The following is a 22145-nucleotide window of genomic DNA, read 5'->3' on the forward strand; positions in this document are numbered from 1 at the left end:
AGAAGAAGAAGAAGAAGAAGAAGAAGAAGAAGAAGAAGAAGAAGAAGAAGAAGAAGAAGAAGAAGAAGAAGAAGAAGAAGAAGAAGAAGAAGAAGAAGAAGAAGAAGAAGAAGAAGAAGAAGAAGAAGAAGAAGAAGAAGAAGAAGAAGAAGAAGAAGAAGAAGAAGAAGAAGAAGAAGAAGAAGAAGAAGAAGAAGAAGAAGAAGAAGAAGAAGAAGAAGAAGAAGAAGAAGAAGAAGAAGAAGAAGAAGAAGAAGAAGAAGAAGAAGAAGAAGAAGAAGAAGAAGAAGAAGAAGAAGAAGAAGAAGAAGAAGAAGAAGAAGAAGAAGAAGAAGAAGAAGAAGAAGAAGAAGAAGAAGAAGAAGAAGAAGAAGAAGAAGAAGAAGAAGAAGAAGAAGAAGAAGAAGAAGAAGAAGAAGAAGAAGAAGAAGAAGAAGAAGAAGAAGAAGAAGAAGAAGAAGAAGAAGAAGAAGAAGAAGAAGAAGAAGAAGAAGAAGAAGAAGAAGAAGAAGAAGAAGAAGAAGAAGAAGAAGAAGAAGAAGAAGAAGAAGAAGAAGAAGAAGAAGAAGAAGAAGAAGAAGAAGAAGAAGAAGAAGAAGAAGAAGAAGAAGAAGAAGAAGAAGAAGAAGAAGAAGAAGAAGAAGAAGAAGAAGAAGAAGAAGAAGAAGAAGAAGAAGAAGAAGAAGACGGATAGGAAGGAAATGAAAAATTCGTAGGTAGAAAATAGAAGAGCATAGCAAAGCATAGGGTAGCATAGTATAGCAGTTGCAGACGAATAAATTGATGAGTCTGTCGAGAAGTGAGATTTAAGAAGCATAGCAAGTGCATCAAGTACACCGGGGCTAAAAAACGAATCGAGTACTTTCGCTTGTCCGTACTATAAATAATTCATGTTAATCGATATACGTTGCACTAGGACTAGAATATCTATATAAAAACGTATACGTGTGTATGTTATATTCTTAATGTCCTATGATAAGTCACTGTGTTCCACATATTCCATGTTTGAAAAGCTAGGAGAAACAATCTAACGATCTTTCGAAAAAATATGTTTCTGTCGACTACCTTTTATTATTACTCTTCAGTCAAACTTTGTAAAAGTTCCTTCTTTTTCTTCTTTTCCTTTTTCTCTTATCGAAGCAACATTTCAAGTACAATAAACTTTTGTTTTATTCGTGCTCTTTCATTTTACACATCATTGCTTGTCCTTATGAACTATTTTTCAAAAAAGTTTTTTTTTCAAGTGGCTTTCGTCACAATGCATACCTAAGTACTACTTTCATTATTATTCCATGTACAATGTATGGATTAAAGAGTTTATTGGAATATTTTCAAATCCTTCGAATAGTCAATAAAAATAAAAAATAAAAACAAAAAGGCAAAGAGATAGAAATATAGTATACGAATTCATATACGTCAATCAATTATTTAATTTAATTCTTTTTAATTGGTTCGTTAGCAAACGAGAGACCAAACTCGATTGTTATAGCATTCATTTTTCGAAATCATTATTATTTTCAGAACAACTGCAGTTAAATTTCGAAAAATGTGTAATGAAATGACAATGATGACTAAAATTAATTCTTATTAATCGCGATAATATTGTCATAATTTTGATTGATTACTTTTTATTGTTACATTGAGAAGAATAAAATTGGATTTGATTAACTGAATTTGTTTGATTTTGTTCTTTTAATTTCAGAAATGTTATTAAACGAAACTGATCGAATGGTTGGTGTATTCGAGAAGCTGGGTCAATTCTACGTTAGTTGTCTCGGGTTCAAGGAGAAGCCTGTCAACTTTGCACCTGGTAAGTCGATACTCGAGATATCCTTATCATCCTTCTCTTCGAAAATGATAATGAAGAATCATGGTAGAATCGTCAATGTAAAAAACGATGTAGGGATAAGTGCTTCTAGAGAACTAAGGAAGTGAATGTTGTCGCTATTATGATAACAATGTTTATCTATTTTCGAGGTAAATCCTTTTTATCGGGACAAGAGTCTACATTTTAATTAAATTTATAAGAATTTTGTCTCTTTTTGTTATTTTTGAAGTAAAAACTTTTTTAGAATCAAGGTGATTTGAAAACGGATGAAACGATGAAACGATGAAACGAAAAAATTACTGAGCTCTACGTCACTAATAAGAGAAAAAGAGACAAACATACAGGATTGAGCCTACAAGAGAATGAGACAGAATAAAGTTATACAATTTTTCCTATTCTCGGTCTCCTCTTTGTGCGATGCTTCGTAATCCCCACTCCTGGCTACTAAGCGTTGTATATGTGTGTGTTTGTGTGCGATTGCATATTACGAAACGTAGACTCATATTATTTCACAGAGGACTCAGAGCTTGTATTTTTAAGACGTTTATAAAACTGTATAAATTTATATGGGTTCATTATCGGTTATGAGCTCAAACTCATAACCGATAAATCGTTGGATGGAGTCTCATCGGTTGACTTTCTTTTGATTTTTTGTATTTCTCACTTTCGTTGTTTAATTTTATTTTTTTTTCTATATTTCTACAGCATGTTATATTATTTTTATTGGAAATATAATAGAAAGTGTAGTGTATTTTTTTTTTACAGAATTTTTAATATTTTTTCTATTTAAAAATGTTTCTATTTTATTGAAAAATTAGTATAAAATTCTTTATTACACACAAATTATAATTAATAATTATAAATTACATAGAATATAATAATTATATTGTTTGCAATATTTTACAAAGAAAATTATTACAAGATATATCAGAGAGGAAGAATTAGACAACACTGGAAGTGTTAGAAGCAGCTGAAAAATTCCGTTTAAAAGCAAATAAATTATTGTCACATTTTTGGTTTGTTTATTTATAAAATGTATTTGATTCATGCAATTCTAAATATGTTTATTGAATTTATTTTTTATATGTTTTTATTATAAATATCCAAAGACATGTATCGACTCTGGCATATAAGAAAATTATATTATTAATTTGCGTATTCAAGGAATTTATACTAATTTTTCAATAAAATAGAAGAAAAATGGCAAGTTCTTTAAAAAAATACATCATACTTTTGCTATTATATTTCCAATAAAAATAATATAACTTACTGTAGAAATATAGTAATATAATAAATTATCTTATTCCTGATAATATGCACTCGTCTCATTCTCTCGAAACTTGCTTTATGAAGGTTTCACTTCTAACTTGTGTGATCTGCACACATGATATTTTTCTATGAATAAAACTTTACTATTCGTTTATATTGCGAGAGCTTAGCTTGAGTCTGGAACGCCATACGTTAAATGCAGTACTGATTCTTTTTAACACCTTTCGGTGATAATATAAAAGCCTCGCGAATATATTTAATGACGAAGACGTATTCGGACTATTGGTATTCTAAAATAAACTTTGAAAAGTACTTCGTTCGCCTTCGAAATTATATTTACATCGTGATCGATCGATCATGTGCATTATTTATATGTGTCGATAATATGTGAGCTATAGGTACATACGGTCAGAAAGCAAGCACGTCTGTTAGCCAGTAACCGTCTAACGTTTCGGAACCATGATAGATGTTTATAGGGGATTCCACCTATTTCGTATTAAAGATAAACTGCTACGTTTTATTTATTCAAATCTATATACATACGTATGTACGTCACAGCTTTATATATGTATAAAGAGAGTAGCATGCCAGAGTTTTCAAAAAAGAAATTTCACATGAATTTTACATTATATGTTAATAAATTATGTAATGAAAGAAAGATTAAAATTGTTTTTTTTTCCTTTTTACATTTTATATTTACATTTTGCATGTTTATGCACAATTTTTTTTTTCAAACAAGGCAGAATTATTTAAACAAGGAGTTTTATGAAGGTTATTTATTTATTTTTTTTTTAATTTCCATAGGAAAATATTATATTTCCATGCTTTTTGCAAATTTTTATGTGCAATCGAAATTTGGTGAACTAAATTTTTTTTTTTTATAGTAGGAACAGTTCGTCTATCAGCATTACATGGAGTACAATACATTACAAATTGAAAAGAAACTAAAAAAGAAAAATCTGTAATAAATTAACAATAAAATAACATAAAATCAAGTCAAATTTGTATATCTTAGGAATCAGTATTATTCCGATTACTATTTAAATTCTCTTGCTTTTTATTAGTATTTTTTTTTTACGATCAAAGTTTTGAAATAATTTAAATAACAAATTTCATGATATATTGTATAAATGTATGCAATTGTTAAATAAAAGACCAAGGGTATTTTATAAAAATTATAAATTGAAATTCTTTGCCTATTAATTTATATTAAAATGAAATATATTCGGTACTTCTAAAGAAACGTTAAAAATAATTGAAATAATAAACTTCCAATAAGTTTTCAAGAAGTTTTTGGTAAAATTTATTTTGGATCGAGCAACAAATTGATGAACATTTTAATAAGAATTCACGAATGAAAAATATCGAAAATATGTCTAAATCAGAAAGATTATAAGTTTAAGATCCGGAAATTTGTAAACTTTAGAAGTCTTTTGGTAAGATCGATAACTTCTTAAGCTACTTTTCAGTATTTTCTAGTCAAGGAAAGAAGAAAACGAAGAAGGAGAAAAAAAAGAGATTATATGACTCCGTCTAATGGCTTGACCTTGGCTGACTCATTGAAAGTTACCATCTAGCGATCGATAACACAGAAACTTCTGTTTTCCAACCCCTTTCTGGTAGCCCTTTAAGCATCCAGCCTCGTTTAGACCGTTTTTCCTAGTTTACGTTTCATCATTGAAAAGTAAAGAGCTCTATTTACTTATCTTTCGTCGTGAATTCACTTTATCAAAATTTGAAATACTTTTTGCAAAAACATTTACGTTTCGTGTACTTATAAAGTGTCCCTAAAGATTCTAGTACTACTTCAGGAGCGTATAGAGAGGATTCCATGGAACAATTTTTTAATGATCATTTAATATTCTCTAAATGGACAAAAAAATAATATCACATTGATGTATAAGTTTTGTTATATCAGTTATTATTAATCCAATAATAAAAAACTAATTGTGTTTTGTACGATAAGCAATAAGATGACCAACTTCTAAATCCCATAGCGTCGTAAGTTGGTCCCATTAAAAAGTTTTTCTACGGATCCCCTCGATACATTGTAGAGGTAAGAAAACTTTAGCTATATCCATTATTTCATTATTGTCTTTTTCTAAATCATTTATCCAAGTTATTAAAAATTTTGTTATTTTAATTTTTAATAACTTGGATAAATGATAGCAACACATCACGTTTACTTCATTTTTTGTCTATTAATTATCAAGTTTTCGACATATACAAATTCTGCAGATGTTAGTTGCTGTAAACGACAAGAAGAATAATAGCGGTAATTAAAACATTCGAAGAGCTATTAGGAAAGTTGATTCTATGATTGAGTCCTTCGAAGATAAAAATAGGTCCGCGTATAGGTATAGATCGAACGATTCCTCAAAGTATCGAAAGGAAATGAGTTGGAGTGGGAGTAAAAAAAAAGTATCTGGTTCCCAGCCCTTTCATCTGTGAAATTTTACGCGTTGAATTTCGATCGAGAGAGGGTTACAATCCTAGTGGTCACGAACTGTGTGTGTCTTTTTCCCTTCACTGATTTGCATTCTGTGACATTCTCTTCTTCCCTTTTATTTGTTTCGCTTTGCCATCTTTCTCTATCTTTCACACTTTCTTTCTTTCTTTCTTTCTCTGTTTCTCTTTTCAAACGATAGGCTATTTTTATCCACAATACATGTATTCCACTTTACACATTCTCTGGTCAACGTTTTACGAGTGAGTTACGTCGACGAAGAGGGTGGAAGCAGAATGAAGTAAAAACCACATCGGTAAACCTGCTGGCTGCCTCCCTCTTTTGCTCTCATTTTCTTCTCTTGCTATCTATCTATATCGATTTATACCCTTTTCTATTTTTCTGTTTACGTCAATTCGCCAGATGTATACTCCAAAAGAAAAAAGATTTTAGTAACCGCGAATCGTTATCGATGCACGTATTAAGATCGAGACAATCAGCTTTTGTTTTAGACTTTTCCATATGTTTTTTATTTCTTTTTGCGTATCGTGCAGCGCTTAATATTAACAATGATTAGTTGATAAATCAAAAATTATAAATTTGAACTCATGAAGTTATAGGATGAAGGATCTCGTTATCGTTCTTCTTTTATTCTCTGTTTTTATCCATCAAAAAGTCGATCGCATACGATCTTTCGTTCAAACGTAATACCGGATCGTCGTGTTTGTAATCTCCTTTAATTATCAGACGATTAATTACACATCTGCCCCCGTGAACATTTTAATCCTTTGGGAAGGACATTATTATCCTCGCGAGTATCGTATTCGCGTCATCGATCTCGTTTCAGTCCCTAGATACTCGATCCGATCCAAATGTCGTCAATGTATTATCTGTCTTGTCGTTTATATACACTATAATTAGACGTAAATAATATTTTTTCAATTAGCTTATTACAATATAATGTCTCTTGTTAATTTGTAATATTAATTCTTCGCGGATTATATTTATGTGTTTGTAATATTAATTCTTCGCGGATTATATTTATGTGTTTGTTCTTTCCTATTTCGATCTGAAAAAAAACCGCAGCTGAAATGCTTCGCTTATAATTCCAAATGTATTCCGGTGAAATTCCATTTTGTTTGAACGCTTTCAGAACGATGATTTTGACGTGACGTATAAAGAACATCCCGGACAGCCGACAAAATTTCATGGTATTGAGCTTTAAGAATCGTTCGACGAAAATACAGCTTTAACGCTTTTATTATTGGTCCTTTCCAAAGTAGGAAATACGTGGGGATTTCCCCAAAATTTATAAACAAAGGAAAATAAACCTAATGACTGTATATTATATGATATAATATCTGAATCTCGACAAAGCTAAACATTCAATATTGTCAAATATTTCTATCGTTTTAAATCCGAAAGAAAGAGATGTGCGTGTGTGCATTTGAATAAAAGCTACAATAAAATCCTTGAAAAGTACAATAAAAAGGGAAGAATACAAAAGAGAAGAAAGAAAATGTAGAAAAAATTGTTTTCGACACGAAACTGGTACACGTAATGTAATCATAATGCGATAATTTTTATTCACGAAAAGCGGTAAGCAGGCTCTTCTACTTTGATTTTTCCAGCAATTATTTACTAGCCATAGAACGCGCGCTCGCACTCGCGCGATTACACGCACACAATCTCATACGTGGAGAGTAAAATTTGAAAGAAAATTAGTGGGGATGGTCGAACGTGTTATCCGAACAACGATCTGACCTACTTTTTCTTTGGATTCGCGTTAACAACCTCCCTCCACTCTTAAATTTTTATTTCTTTTTTTTTTTTATGCTGGTCACGAATGTTACAAATTCTTAGATAAACGTAAAACATTACTAATCTTGCATATGTCTCAATAATAATCGTTGAGTGATTATTTTTATGCTTAAACGTCATACTAAATCAAGAATTATATATAATACTTAATCAAGAATTCCTAGTACGAATTAAGAATAATAGATTAAGTGGTATGCAAGAAAAATTAGTATGGTAAAAAAGGTTTACCTTGAAATAAACTAGTCTATTAAAGCGAGCTTTCCAGGTTTGTACAACTGCTCGAGCTTTCAGAATCGGAAGTAGTTGTATTGCAAAGGATGTCAAGGTTATCCAAGTCACGATTCGAGCTAGCCTGATAGTCCGATATTCTCTGGATTCTTGCTAAAGTCGTTTCACTTTATCTTCAGAATCACGACCAGTCTTTCTCGCTCGTTATTACTTCTTCGAACATTTTTTGTAATCACTTTTATGGGATTCTGTGAGTTATTTAGATAGTATTTTAAGTATTTTACCATTTATACAAATAAATGTGCATGCATTATTGTTTTTCTAAATAATACATTATTACATTTACGAAAAAAAATATCATGAATATTTAGTTCACTTTAAATCATTTATTCTTTTCCTCTAACAATTATATCCAATTCGATTTAAAAATAGAATAAGAAAAGAAAAAAAAGTAAAAAGAAAATGTGTATCAAGATTGGCACGTTCGCACTTAATCGTTCTCTTGCGTGAGATCGAGACGATATTTTACACGAGCATAACCAAGTATCTGATTGATTTACTTGTCCTTGGCAGTTGAAAAGCCAACTTCCGAAGGGGGTTCCTTCAGAATACTGTTCGACGAAATCCGATTCCTACAACGTTAATGCGAACATAAAATATATTTTTTGGGTGTAGCTAGTAAAAGATGATGCTTTTAGACTTTTCCGAGTCTTGGAATTTTAGTTTTATACGTTATACAAAATGATAAATAAATTAAAAATACAAAATAAGCCATTTACTATTACATTTCAATGTTTATGTTAAATAATGAAATAAATATCAAAATAGATAACAAAATAAATGTCATTGTTTTTTGCAAGCGTGTAAGATAAGAAGAAAAGTTCATTCAGGCTGAGTCTGTGGATTTATTTGCGATTTAATCGAAACTGAGAAGAATAGAAAGAAGTAGACCAAACGAGATACGCGAATGAGAGAGGGAGATGAGAAAAGAGATTCGGAAAGCTGGCGCCGCTTTTGACGTTGCCTCGGCAATATGAAGAACGAGCTGTTTCGTTGTTGGAGACGCGTATTCTTGTTATTATACAAAATGGACTCGACATGTCGATCGATGGTGTCTCCATTTCGTGGACACATTTAAATCGATGCATTAGTGCGTAACGAAAACGATAAAACCTCTTCAAGAAATTTCATATTTCCCGTTACTATTTATTTTTTTTCTCTTTCTTTCTACTCTCTCTCACACGATTTTTGTTTCTCCGAGGAAAAGTACGATGATTCTTAAATGTCTTACATATGTATCTCTATTTCCATATACACCTACACATACATTCTGTTTACGCATCCTACATCTCTACATTCATCTAGTTCTTCTAATTTCTGCAAATTGCAATCAGATTTATCCCTTCCAACATTAGAGCAGGAAGACCGTTGAAAGCGGAAATGGAAGCTCTGAGTTAGTCCTAGCCGCAGGAGTTTCAGGCTTCCGGTATTTTAGATATTCATGGTTGATTCTACCTTGAGATCGACGACACGACCATTCGCTTGGTTATGATTAATGTTCGCGCATTTGCTCGTCATCGAACTTTCATGAGAGTAAAGTTTACTTCCTAAGAAAACCTTAATTAAAATCGTCTTAGTTATTACAAATTTTGAATAGTCACAAAATCAATTAAAAACTAGCCTTATTTGTCAACACTTGGCTTAGTATATATAAATATGAAAAAAAAAAACTAATAACTTTTTCAAGAAACATTTTATTATTATTAAATTATTTTTGATAAATTTATATTTTTCTTTATTTGTTCTATGAGATGTCTATTTAAATCAATCTTAATTAAATTCTCGTGTTACAATACGTGTAAGTTCATATGTACTTAGATACCATTATATCGGTTTAACGTTGACATTTATTACTGTAGTAGTATCACGGAACAGTTCGAATTCTTGATTTGTCTAACAAACCGTTATTTCCTTGCTATATATTCCACCATAACAATCCTCTTTCTCTCTCTCCCTCTCATGCGCGGGTACGTAGTCTCTCACTCGTAATGCTCGTTATTATTTTCTCGTTTCACCGTCTGTCGTCCAAGTTATGATTAACTAAGTTTCCACTGAATGTGTCTTTACGAGGTATCTTGAATCGTACTCTTGGCAAATACAGAGATTGTTGTACTATATTTTGAGAAATTCATTTGTGTGTATGTGTATGTGTACTTACTCGACGGTAACGTTTACCAATTTACTCTCTTACATTTGAATTTCTCTCTTTGCGTGTCACTAACAACTGATATTATAAATTATATAAAATTTATTATATTAAAATAAATATATATACATATATTATTATATTTTTATATATTTATATTATAGTTAATCAGTTTAATTATATACTATCGAAAATTATAAATACAAAAAGATTGCAGTGCATTATTGGTCAATTTTTCAAGTAAATATAATTAAAAATTTATTTAAATTTCTTTGGTCGCCTAAATGAGATGTATGTATGTATGTATTAATGACTAGGGTCATTAAATACACTCAAAAATATTTATATTTGTTTAAATAAATTTATTTTAGAATAAAAAATAAAATTAAATGTCGAGAAAAATAAAACGAAAAATTGTTAAATTTAAAAAAAATAGAAAAAAATTCGGCTCATCAGAGAAGGTATAATTTAGGTTCAGAATGAACGAAAATTTAAATAGAAAAAAATAAAATTACTAATATAAAAATTTGAAAAATTTTAGTTTAAAAAAACAGAATTTCTTATAGAATTTAACTTCAAATACTTTTTTTTATATTTTGTTTTTCAAAAGGTACATTTAAAAGCAAAGAATTTAAAGAAAAAACTTCCCATTAAGTCTATTTTTGAGAGTTATGTGAAAGTTATGGCTATTTGAACCGAAAATTTGTTGAATTTTTGGAAAATTCATAACTTTTTTTGAGTTCGGCAAAAAAATTTGAAAAAATTCTCAAAAAGATTTTTAAATGAAGCTTAAAATGATAAAAAAGTTTCAGCAAAATCGAAAGGGGTCGGGGTCAAAAGTGGTTGATCTGACGTCGAATGACTCATATATATCGTTTTATGTATTGAAAAACAGTTATTTTGTTTGAAATAGCATGATACAAAAAGCATCCATCTACGTAGAGTGTATCGCAGAAGAAGTATCGAAGTTGGCTTACCGCATATTAATTACAGCAAAGGTGTTATAATGTAAAGTCAGCGCTAGAGCTTCGTTAAAACTTCGAAATAGACTCGAACGATTAGAGAGAAGAGATTATCGATAGTTGGAGAACTTTGAACGAAGCTATCGAACTTATGGTAAAAACTAACCCTCGCTTCAATACATTTATACTTTCTGCATATATTGGGTTGGAAACTAAGTAATTGCCGATTTGTTCAATGAAATAAAGGATTTTTTTTTAATATGGAGATAAAAAAAAGACTTTAAGAAAATATCTACGCAATGAACTTGTAAAGCAAAACCTTGTACGCAAAAACTTGTGAGGATGACATAAAAATAAAAAAAAAAAATATAAAAATATAAAAAATAAAAATTGGAGTGAGAGACATCTATAACTAAAATTGGCAATTACAGGTCTCTCTCCAACAACACGGTAGATAGGTTCCTAGAAAATGCCGTGTTATTTGAAACCGTGTTGTTTGAGACCCAAAGCCAATGCAAAAAGGGGGACTGCGTTCCGAAAACTTTTTAAAAACAAATATTCTTTTTTTCTTTTAAATGATCTCAACTTAATTTTTATTAAAAACATAAATATAGGAACAATACAAAACAAAAAGTATTTTATTTTTTTAAATAAACAACCTTATTTTTATTAAAAATATAAATGTATTATATGAACAATATAAAACAAAAAATAATTTTTTAATTTATATAAACCAACTTTAATTTAATAAATTTCTTCATCGTCACTGCTCAGATTAATCAACCGAAAACGTTTTTTCGATGGAATGATATCGTCTTCACTTTCAGAACGTTTTTCTTCACTTAAACTTCTTGCATCTTCTTTCCTCTTTAAAAAATCTGTAATTTTATTTTGCTTGTTGTTTCTTACCAGGTCATTGTAAATTTCTCGGTATGGAGCTAGACAGTTTTGATGCTCTCTTTTGAATTTTAGGCTTCTTTCTGCGGAAGGGTCTGCATTCAAGACAAATGACTCGAGATTTTCAGCTAAGCTTAGGATTTCTTTTAATTTTTGTAATGTTAAATTATTAATTGCACAATCTTCATCAATGCTGGTGTCCTCAAGATCGATTTGATTTTCAGTTTCGGATATCATTTCCATCAAATTTGCTTCGTCAACTTCTTCTTCCACTAATAAACCTTGAATGTCTTCAATAGCCAAATCCACAAAACCTCCGCCTCCGATTGATTTAGCAAGTTCTAATATGTCACTAATTTCATTTTGTAACGATTCACGCACGTTTTCTATTTCAACTGAAGACGGCCATATCTTCTTCCAAAACGCATTTAACGTTGATGTTTTTGATGAAAAGAAATACTTTCCGCAACACTGTATCTTTAAGATGGAAAGCCTCGCCGCGGCTGTAGAAGTACAGTGTTGTACAAAGGTTTTTTGAAAGAAAACAGTTTTATAGAATGCCGTGATGTAAGAGGGTTTCTGCAATTATGAATCGTGTTATAGCGAAATCGTGTTAGGAGAAAACGTGTTGTTGGAGGATTTACCGCAAATTGTAAATTGTGTAATTGCGAAACCGTGTTGTTGGAGGGATATCTGTACTAAATTTCCAACCCAATAGTATCATTATATACATTCGAAAAAGTATACATTTCATACATATATATACATATATATATATAGAAGAGTTTTAAGTTTAGCAGGTGTAGACAAAAAAAACTAGTATTCAGTCCTTTCTGTATATCTTATTTTATTGAAAAGGAAAACTCTATTCAGATTAAAAGAAAAGATCAGGTAGGCCATAAAACTATAAACGAACCTTAAGGATTATCAGGATATATTGATGCAATAAAAAACCATGTGGGCAGTGTCGGGACCCTTTGAAGAATTTCAGATACCTGTGTAAACATATGCGATACCATAAAAAAGGGTAACATTCCGATGTGCTAGATTAAGTTTCTGTATGCATAGTTCCCACTACCGAAAACTATAGGCCGTATCTGTCGGTGGATTATGGGGTGGATCCTTATGCTATTGGTCAGTAAGATTTGTAAGCTTCTTCCCTCTCAAAAGGGGTGTAGGTCATTTCTGATATAAAAGACGTGGAAAGAAATAAGAAGGAAGGAGTCTCAGTCGTAGAAGTAGAGCAGTAGAAGTCGTAGCCGTAGTTAGACATCAGTTGTAACAGTCGCAGTTGTATCAGTCGTAAGAATACAGTCGCTCATCTAAGTTGTAACCGTAAGATTGTAAAACTAATATTGTACTTTTTCTAATACCTGTTTTAAATAAATGTTATTAGTAGGATTAAACTGGGTGTATGTTCACCACGCATCTCTCACCCTAAAAAATTTTCCCTACATATATATATATATATATTGTAGTTTTTGGGCACAATATTCATGCATGCAAACATAAATGTTCATAAATATTCCTACAAAAGTAAAGAAGTTATTTCTTTTTTTCAAAAATTTGTCAAGCATTTTTTCTTGAAAAAGAATAATTAATTTAAAAAATTACTTAAGATCTTTTCACCCCTTTTTGTAAGTAAGATTCTCAAGTTAGCTAAATACATACATATATATGTATGTGTAAGGGAAGTTATGCGAAGCACGTATAAGGGTTACGTATGCCCTTACGGTGCTGTATAAGCTGCTCCTTCGAAAACTCCAAGAGTTTCTCCAAGTGCAATTTGCGATCTCAGTTTCTTACGAGATCTCTCTTTTCGGAAGAAACAGATGACATCGAATGTTACTTGTAGTAAAAAATAGTCCTATTAAAAACAAATATGGATTTATATACTAGAGGAATAGAAACGAAACATTTATTTTAAGGAATGGTAGAAGCAAATGCAACTCTTTCGCGAGTTTGAAGTCACGTGCATCTTTTTCTACATTAGAAAAAATTTATTCGAGCGTAAACGAGCTTAAAAGAAAAAAACGAATTTTAGATTATAAAAAGCATAATTTGATTTTGACTGTTAATAAAAAAATTACTACAAAATTAAGTGCGCAGAAGTAAGTAATATTTTCTTTTTCTCATTTTATACATTATTAAATCAAAAAAGAAAGATTTTTTGTTTGATCTTGGATACTTAATGACACTCTAATGTTAATTTAATAAAAAAAAATTAGGAATTTTACGCAGTTTTATGTCTAATTCTAGTTTGAAGAAATTTATAGTGGATATAATTATCTAATTTCATTAACAATAGTTTTGAATTATATTACATTGCATTATGTTTTTTAGTTAACATTGTTTGTCTTCGATTAACTTAGAAATTACTTAACTGATTTAAATAAAAATTGATTTATTTTATTTGATTTTCTCTAACTTAGAAGAAAGATTAGTTCATTTTGTGATCTAAAGTTTTTTTTGTTGAATTTAGCGATATATTATTTAAAGGTTTTTTAAGTCTTTTGGTTCTGTAAGTATACAATAGAGGGCGTTGCACTACAATTTTGTAAATTTCAATTTATTTAGGTTACTAAATAAAGGTTATTTCAATTTATTAGGAGAGAAAACAGAACAGATCGTTGAATTTTTTATAATTTCTTTTTATTTCTTTTTTAAACGATATTCGAAAATATTCATCTAATTTGTTCTAATTATTATAATTATTATTATTATTATTATTATTATTATTATTATTATTATTATTATTATTATTATTATTATTGAAAAGAATGTGAAACTATAAAATTTTGTCTTTTTTTTCAGTTTACGACCTTCTTCAAGAACTCGGTGGTTATTTACCACCGAAAAGTGTCGTACCAGTTGATATAACACCATTGGTCTCAGCTCTTCTTCGAGTGAACGGTGCACCCCTCTTTGATTTGTACGTAGACGTCGATCTTTACGATCATTCTAGATCCTCCGTTTTTCTGGATCTCCCCACCAAGTATCAAGGGGATGCCATCTTTCTGGAAAATCTGGTGAGTTATGTCGCTCTACATAGTTTATTAGCTATCATTAATACTTAATACAAGTAGTTGCAATAAATCGATATCTCATTACAAAAAGGTTCCTACAAAACAAGGATTTATTACGTGTGTTTTTATATTAATTCAAGGAGAATGTTCAACAATAACTATGGTGCACCATCGTGTATAAAAGTTTTTTTCGAAAATGTTATATATAAATCGTCTCACAGTTTATTATTCCATTTAAAAACACTGGCAATTATTCCTGGCCACGCGTTAACGTTAAATTGTTGTTGCCGTTTGTTCCCTGATTACGCTGATTAATTAAGTTCCCCTACTGCATTTTAAAAGTAACTTTTCATCCAATTAAAATGATAATTCATCAAAGTAAATAATTGTGATCGCATGCCAGCTGGTTGTTAAGAGGCACACCGTGGTTTTGTTAACGATTAAAGCATCTGATGCCAGGGTTGGATCTTTAAGTAGATAAACGAGCTCTTTAAAAGAGAAGAAGGTTAATAGTGGTTATACGACGGTCAGATAATTACACGAGAAAATTTTCGAGTAGAGTCGTTTGCCCAGTTTACGTTTCGAGAAGGGAATAACGATGACGTTTGTTCGTAACATTCGTATGCACGGTTTCGAAATCGTTTTTACCAAACGATCCTCTTTACTATAACTTTTTCACCTTGACCTTCAACATTTTGCAGCATTAAATATCTTACGAACTTACGGTATATTCTTTTTTTATTAAATCGTTCGTTCGCTGATATTAAATGATTAAAAAAGATAATATAAATGACGATAAATGTTATTAAGTTAAGTTGTAAAAAAAATGAATGGACAATGTGTCTTGTTTATAAGAAAATTTCAATTAATTATTATTATATAATTGAAAATAAAAAATAGATTTGTCTTTACTCGTCATAAGTTAATGGATTCATTAGAAGTAATGAAATAATCCATCATAATATACTATAATAAGCGATCTAATCCATCTACTATCTTTATCTCTGTAATATATATGTACGTATGTACGACGGGAATGCCTAAACGTGCGAGGCTTTGCGCGTTCTTTGCATTGTTGTTTGCACGTGACAGACACGTAGAGACACGTAGAGACACTTGTAAGGCGGCTGTTAAAGGGACTTACACCTTCCCGAGAACATAAAGCAAGACGTTTGTGTGGGTGTGCGAGACGAAGGGAAGACAGCATAACTCATACTCGACACGCTCGAGTCCTTTGTCTCTTCAGGGTGTTCCTGTAATTGTGATACGAGCTTGAAGCCAGCATAGGAGGGAGAGAACCTCTTCAATAGCTAAGCTCGTTAAAGTGCCACTTTAAAACAGCAGTTAGCCAGTGACGAAAACGAGATGGCGTAAGACGTATCAAAGAAGGATTAAATTAGCTTTATTACAACATTTTACCAACATTTTCAAGGAAATTTAATATTGCTTTAATTAATGATATATATAAGTTGAACTAATATAAATGAGTTGCGAAGGTTTAATACTCTCGGTATATATACCATGTAATAATGGTCATCACATAGTGATATCGATATCAGAGCATTCGTACACTAGCATTGCTACCACTGCGCGTATGCATTTCAATCTCGGCAGGAACCATATGTTCAATAATGTCCGAGCCACGAATTCAATATCGTCGTCGCATTGGTTGGCAAGAAGCTCACATCAGCTCGGATTCAAATCCGATGCCACGATGCGTGACTGTCTCGTCACGTATGCATAAATGATATCGATACCTTTGCATTCGATTCAACGAATATCCATCAAATGGAAAATTTAGAAAATAAATTAAAATAAAAATCAAATTTAAAAAATATCATTTATGTGGGCTGATATTACATGTTTTTTTTTCTTTTTCATCAAATTTTTGTATTTTATTAAGGAAATTAGATAAAAGAAGATTCTATATTTGTAGTTAGATAAAATTAGCAAAAAATAAAATATTAAGACAATTTGTAAAAATTTATAGCAACCACCCGGTACATATAGTTATAAAATTTTAGGAGACAGAAGATCGGGCCAAGAATCAAGTTTTTTCTCTCTCTCTTTTTCTCTATTTTAAAAAAGAGTAGTTTCAGTAGACTGGCGAATATCCAAAAGCTGTCGGCGACACCGCCGAAGTATCTTTCTAATTTTCCATTTTATGCTTTACTAGTTGACCCTGTACCGTCTTCCATTTTGTTTGCTTGTTTCTTTTCCAAGAAATTTTTTCCAATTATGTCTTTAATATGTAGGATTTCAACAAAATCTTAGCGTGAAAACTAGAGAAAAAAATTGGAAATAAAATTGGAAAGAGATAAGAAGAAAATATTCAATGTGTTTTCATTGAAAATGTTGACAAAATCATGCACACAAGCTATTATACATTTTAGTATAAAGTTAATTATATTTTGGAAATTTATTTAATTACTTTCATAATAAAATAGATTTAATCTCTAAATTAATTTTACAAACGTCAAAATTAAATAATTGCAGGGAGAGAAAGAGAGACTGAGGGATGAAATGTATTATATAATGTTATAGTTGATTTGTACTTTATATGCATATGCAAATACACATAGCAATCGCAATAAATTGAAATTGTTTTCTTTTTTTTCATTTCTAGAGAATATAATATGTTTCTAGAGAGAGAAAGAAAGATAGGGACACAATAATTAGAGTCCGGAAAAAGGTGAGAAAATGTTAGAAAAAAGAGGGAAAAAAAGAAAAGAAGGAAAATCTAGTTGCCTCGTTCGGATTTAATTTTTTACTCTCTCTAATATTTCTTCTACAGATAAACATTTTTTATCATTTAATTAAATGTCGACGAGGATGTTTGCTACGGTGGCCGAGTTCGTTCAATGCGAAATCCTCGCCATTTTAAGTACCCACGTAAGCGAGCTTATTTATGGTGTGAAAGCTTTGCTGTATGAACTTTCCTATCTCTCACGTAGACATACACTTATACACATATTATAATCTCTTCATATTTATATAACTCGATACGAAATTTGCCACGCGTGTTTTTAGCTTACCTTTTAATTGGTTCAATATTTATTTATGCGATTAACAAAAGTGACGAAAAAGGATACCATTTTTTGCATCGAATTCAAACTATTATAAATACCTCTTTTCTGTATTCTAATATTTTTGTTATGTGTCTTTTTTAATAATTCGTTATATTATCTTTTATTTTAATCAAGAAATTTAATTTCGAAATACTTTACATTATTATTATTTTATAATTTTTACAGGAAGATATACCAAAATGGCGTAAGACCGTGTCGATGTATGAGAGAAGAAAAAGATCGGTTCATGAAGAAAGTCAAGCGTACATGATGATAAAGGTAAGAAAATTTATTTTGTATGAATAATTCTTTAATAAAAATATACGATATAAAATGCAAGTAGTATTTATATTGAATGTTTGTATAAGTTGTTGAGAAATAATTTATGAAAAGTATATTTTTATACGTAATTTATATTTTTTTAAAACTTTTTCATTTCATTATTTGCGTACGAGTATATAAATACTTAGCAAAAGTTAAGCTTAAATTGTTTAGATTTTGAATAAAGGTTAACAAAATTTATAATTAAAATTAATATTAATAATTTGTATAAATATTATTCCTTTTTACGGGGTTAGGAACATCAATTAATCGTTAATTAAAAAATTAAAATAAAATTGACTACATAATATAAATGATGTCTCTTTTTCTCTTTCTCTAAAATAATATAATAAAAGGTCTAATAATAATTTGTATAAAAATGTAAATGAAATGAAATGAAAAACAACGGGCGAATAATTTAATTCTCTCTGTGGAAGATTTTGCGAGTCGAAACATTTACAGTTCTGTTTTTGTTTGGTCTTGTTTTTCTGTTTGCGTGCGCGTCAAGAACGGTCGGTGGTGTTTTCGAATCGACATTTTCGACACTTGGACGAAGAACGGGCGACGTCCTAGGCAATTAGAGTTTTCGCTTCGGGATGGTTACGGTAAGCCGCTTCGACGCACTATTCTCTCTGAGTTACCTATACTTTTTCATTTTCCCGTTGGAAATTTGCATACGACTCGAAATTGTCCTACGAACGGAACGAATACTTTGCGAGTGAGCTCTTGACCCACATGACGTCTCTCTGTCCCCTTTCCTTGTTAGTCCGATCAAAATGGAACCAAGATATTCACATTCTAATCTTTCGAACATTGATTTAACAACTAAATCTACAAGAAAAGAAAAAAAAAGAACTTATCTTATCGTCTCAATTCCTTTTTCCTAAGTGAATCGTCCATTATCAAAACTATGGGGTTATATCTATGGGGCTTGATCCTAGGCTTTGGCTAGTCATTTCACAAAGTATTTGTGTGTATATCCTATAAATAAAAATGAAAGAGAGAAAGAAATCGAAGAAAGAGAAAAGTAACGAATAAACTTGTCTACATATATATATATATATATATATGCGTTTTATATGACCCTTGACATATTTTTCCTGAGTGAAATACGCATACGGCTTTTAAAAGGAACGCGAGAACATTCATTGACGACGCTTACGTTCGTGTTTCGAACTAAAAAGTATACTAAAATGTAATACACGTCACTCAAATATTTGTTCATATTTCCCAAAATTTAATTCTACTTCCTCTTTAAAAAAGTAAAAAAAAAAAGAAAAAAAATACTGTATGAGATATGATTTATTTAAATTTATAAAAATTATTATATATATATATTAAAAAAAAAACGTCATTAGAAATGTATTATACGACTAAGCGATGCCAAATTTATATCTTTTCTTTCTATTATTGGTTTTTTTTTGGCGCGAAAATGTTTATTGCATTTGTTTGACGTCAAAAGCAACTTGGAAGACTCGGCTTTGCGTCTACAAGTTCCGTAACCAACTCTCTCTATCTGCATTAAGCGATCGTAAAGACCACTACGAAAACGGCAGCCATTTCTCCAACTTCCACTGTTCTTTTCCTATTCCTTTTACCTTCCTACCAGTCAGCCCCCTTTTATCCATCCTTCTCTTCAATTTTATTTCTCTCGCATTTGACTTCTTTCGTCTTCTCTTTTACAAAATGAGATCCGTTGAGATTTGATTTTATGCCCTTCTTCTAACCTACACTCCCGTCCTTTCTCTATCTAATATTTTTCATTGATAGGAATTACAATGATTTTAAGTATCTATTCAATTTTTCAACTTTTCGATTATTTATGGAAACGAGTTAAATGACAAAGTTTTTTTTGTAAAACAGATTTAATCAAATTATTTAATAGGTATACTTCTACCCATTTGATTTTCTGCCCTTCTTCTAATCTGCACCCCCGTCCTTTCTCTACCTAAAATTTTTCATCGATAGGCATTACAATGATTTTAAGCATGGAGACTAGACAAGGAGTACGATCTCAAATGTATTAATTGCCAAAATCTGTCCACGTAAATCGTATATTTAAGTTTCCTTGTCTCACCACTAGTATCGCAAATATTCCTTTTGTACTGTTTTGAATATAGTAACATACCGATGCGTGAAGTGAGCAAATAGTTCTTAACCCTAATACTTGTATATAAACAAAAACTAATAACGAAAATAAAATATTAATAATAAGATTAATAAAAAATTATAAATATAAAAATGGGCAGGGTGTGCGCAGTTAAAAATTGCAATACTGGGAGTGCAACTGATCTCATACGAAGACGGGAATTAAATTTAAAAAAACCTATGTTTTTTGAAGTACCAAAGGTTCGTGCTCCTTATGTAATCTCCATGACTATTATAGTATTAGTATTTTACTTATATTTTTAACTTTGTATTGTAAATAATTATTGAAAAAATGCAATAACCATTACTTTTATCTGACTGAATTTTATTACCAATAAAATTTATATTTAATACTATTTTTTCTAAATGATTAGGATTTAATCTAAATTTATTATTATTATTATTATTACTATTTACTCATTTTTTTACGATTATTAAATAATTATTTATTTAATTTCAATTATTTATACTTGAACAACCTAAATGATTACCCTTAGTTTCATATTATAATTTGTTTTTAACTGCCGCCTTACTCCCCTTTCATTTTGGTACAAAGAGAACACGGGCGCCCTCTTATTTTTATATCCCATTTGTATACATGGAGCTCGTGCTCCTTGTCTAGTCTCCATGATTTTAAGTATCTATTCAATTTTTCAACCCTTCGATTATTTATGGAAACAAGTTAAATGACCAAATTATTTGTAAAATAGATTTAATCAAATAATTTAACATGCTCCCACCCCAAAAATAGAGGAATAAGCAAAAAATAAAAAAGAATTATTTAAAATACATTTTTCATCAACAAACGAAATTTCTTTCGTCTCGAAAACAAAACATGCAATAAGTTGTCGTCACTCTCTTTTTCTCTCTTTTTTCATTTTATTCCATGAAATCACAAGATCAGCATCGCACAGGCCGATGCTTTTATCTTTACGTGCTTTTTCTTCTTCTTCTTCCTTACGAAAATCCTATATTTTTTGTCCCTTTTTTCCATTTTTCTCCTCATTCGTTTTATGTTTAAAAGTAGACGTAACATTGTTTATGCATGCACAACCATCTTTATAATACAAAATCCATTTATTTTCTTATCCTTCACATACTTTCTATTCTTGACAATATTTATAATAGAAAAGACAACAATTTTCGAGATATACACGAAATAAAGTCATTTTTATAAATGAGCCGTTTATTTTGAATAGTAGCTTTGAATAAATTTTTTATAACTAATCAGATGTGTTATTTATAAACTTTTAAAGATTGAGTATACTACTAGAAAAAAATGCTTTAACTATTTTTACTTGTTCACTTTAGGAAAAGCAGTGCTCTTGAAATAAATTGAATAGCAAACTGTTGAAAATACTTATGTTAAAAGAAAATCAAACAATATGATAGAAACACCGTCACGTAATACGGTTTGAGAAAAGCTCAGCAGGTTTCTACTCCTTTAGTTTGAACTATCGTTATGTGTATCACGCTGCTTTTCTATTTATAGTACGGTTAGTTAGTTAATTAGTTCGTTAATTGCTTGATATTTTCTAGGTCAGCTTGGGAACATACCGACGGTGGCACAATTTAAGTTCAGTGTTTGCTTTGTCAATTTATCGAGCTTCCAATTGGTAGATATGCTAACCTGCTTTAAATTATTTCTGAACTCTAAAATGTAATAAAATATATACATATATATATATATATATATATATATATATATATATATATATATATATATATATATATAAATGATATATGAGTGTATGTTAGTCTTAATATAAATTATTGAATGTATTGAATATTTTTTACTGATTATTATTTATTACTTGGATACGAAGCTTCCATTTAAAATGCTTGCAAAATTTAATTCTTTTAAATTAAAATAAGTATGACGTTATCTACATATAAAACATTTGTTATTTTTATATTGTACAAAA

General features: G+C 30.1%; 1 protein-coding gene across 3 annotated transcripts in view; it reads left to right on the forward strand.

The window, feature by feature from the left end:
- The window catches only part of LOC107072439 (neprilysin-1), a 55018-nt gene that overhangs the window by 16552 nt on the left and 16321 nt on the right, over positions 1-22145 (forward strand). For all 3 annotated transcript variants that reach the window (XM_015332371.2, XM_089171422.1, XM_015332370.2), the window contains 3 exons: positions 1703-1810; positions 14472-14686; positions 17938-18030. In XM_015332371.2, coding sequence (XP_015187857.1) covers positions 1703-1810; positions 14472-14686; positions 17938-18030 — 416 coding nt within the window. The remainder of the gene's footprint in view (positions 1-1702; positions 1811-14471; positions 14687-17937; positions 18031-22145) is intronic.

The sequence above is a fragment of the Polistes dominula genome, unplaced genomic scaffold (genome assembly GCF_049000335.1).
Source record: "Polistes dominula isolate Pdom_NZ unplaced genomic scaffold, Pdom_raw_medaka contig_246, whole genome shotgun sequence".
Taxonomy (NCBI): domain Eukaryota; kingdom Metazoa; phylum Arthropoda; class Insecta; order Hymenoptera; family Vespidae; genus Polistes; species Polistes dominula.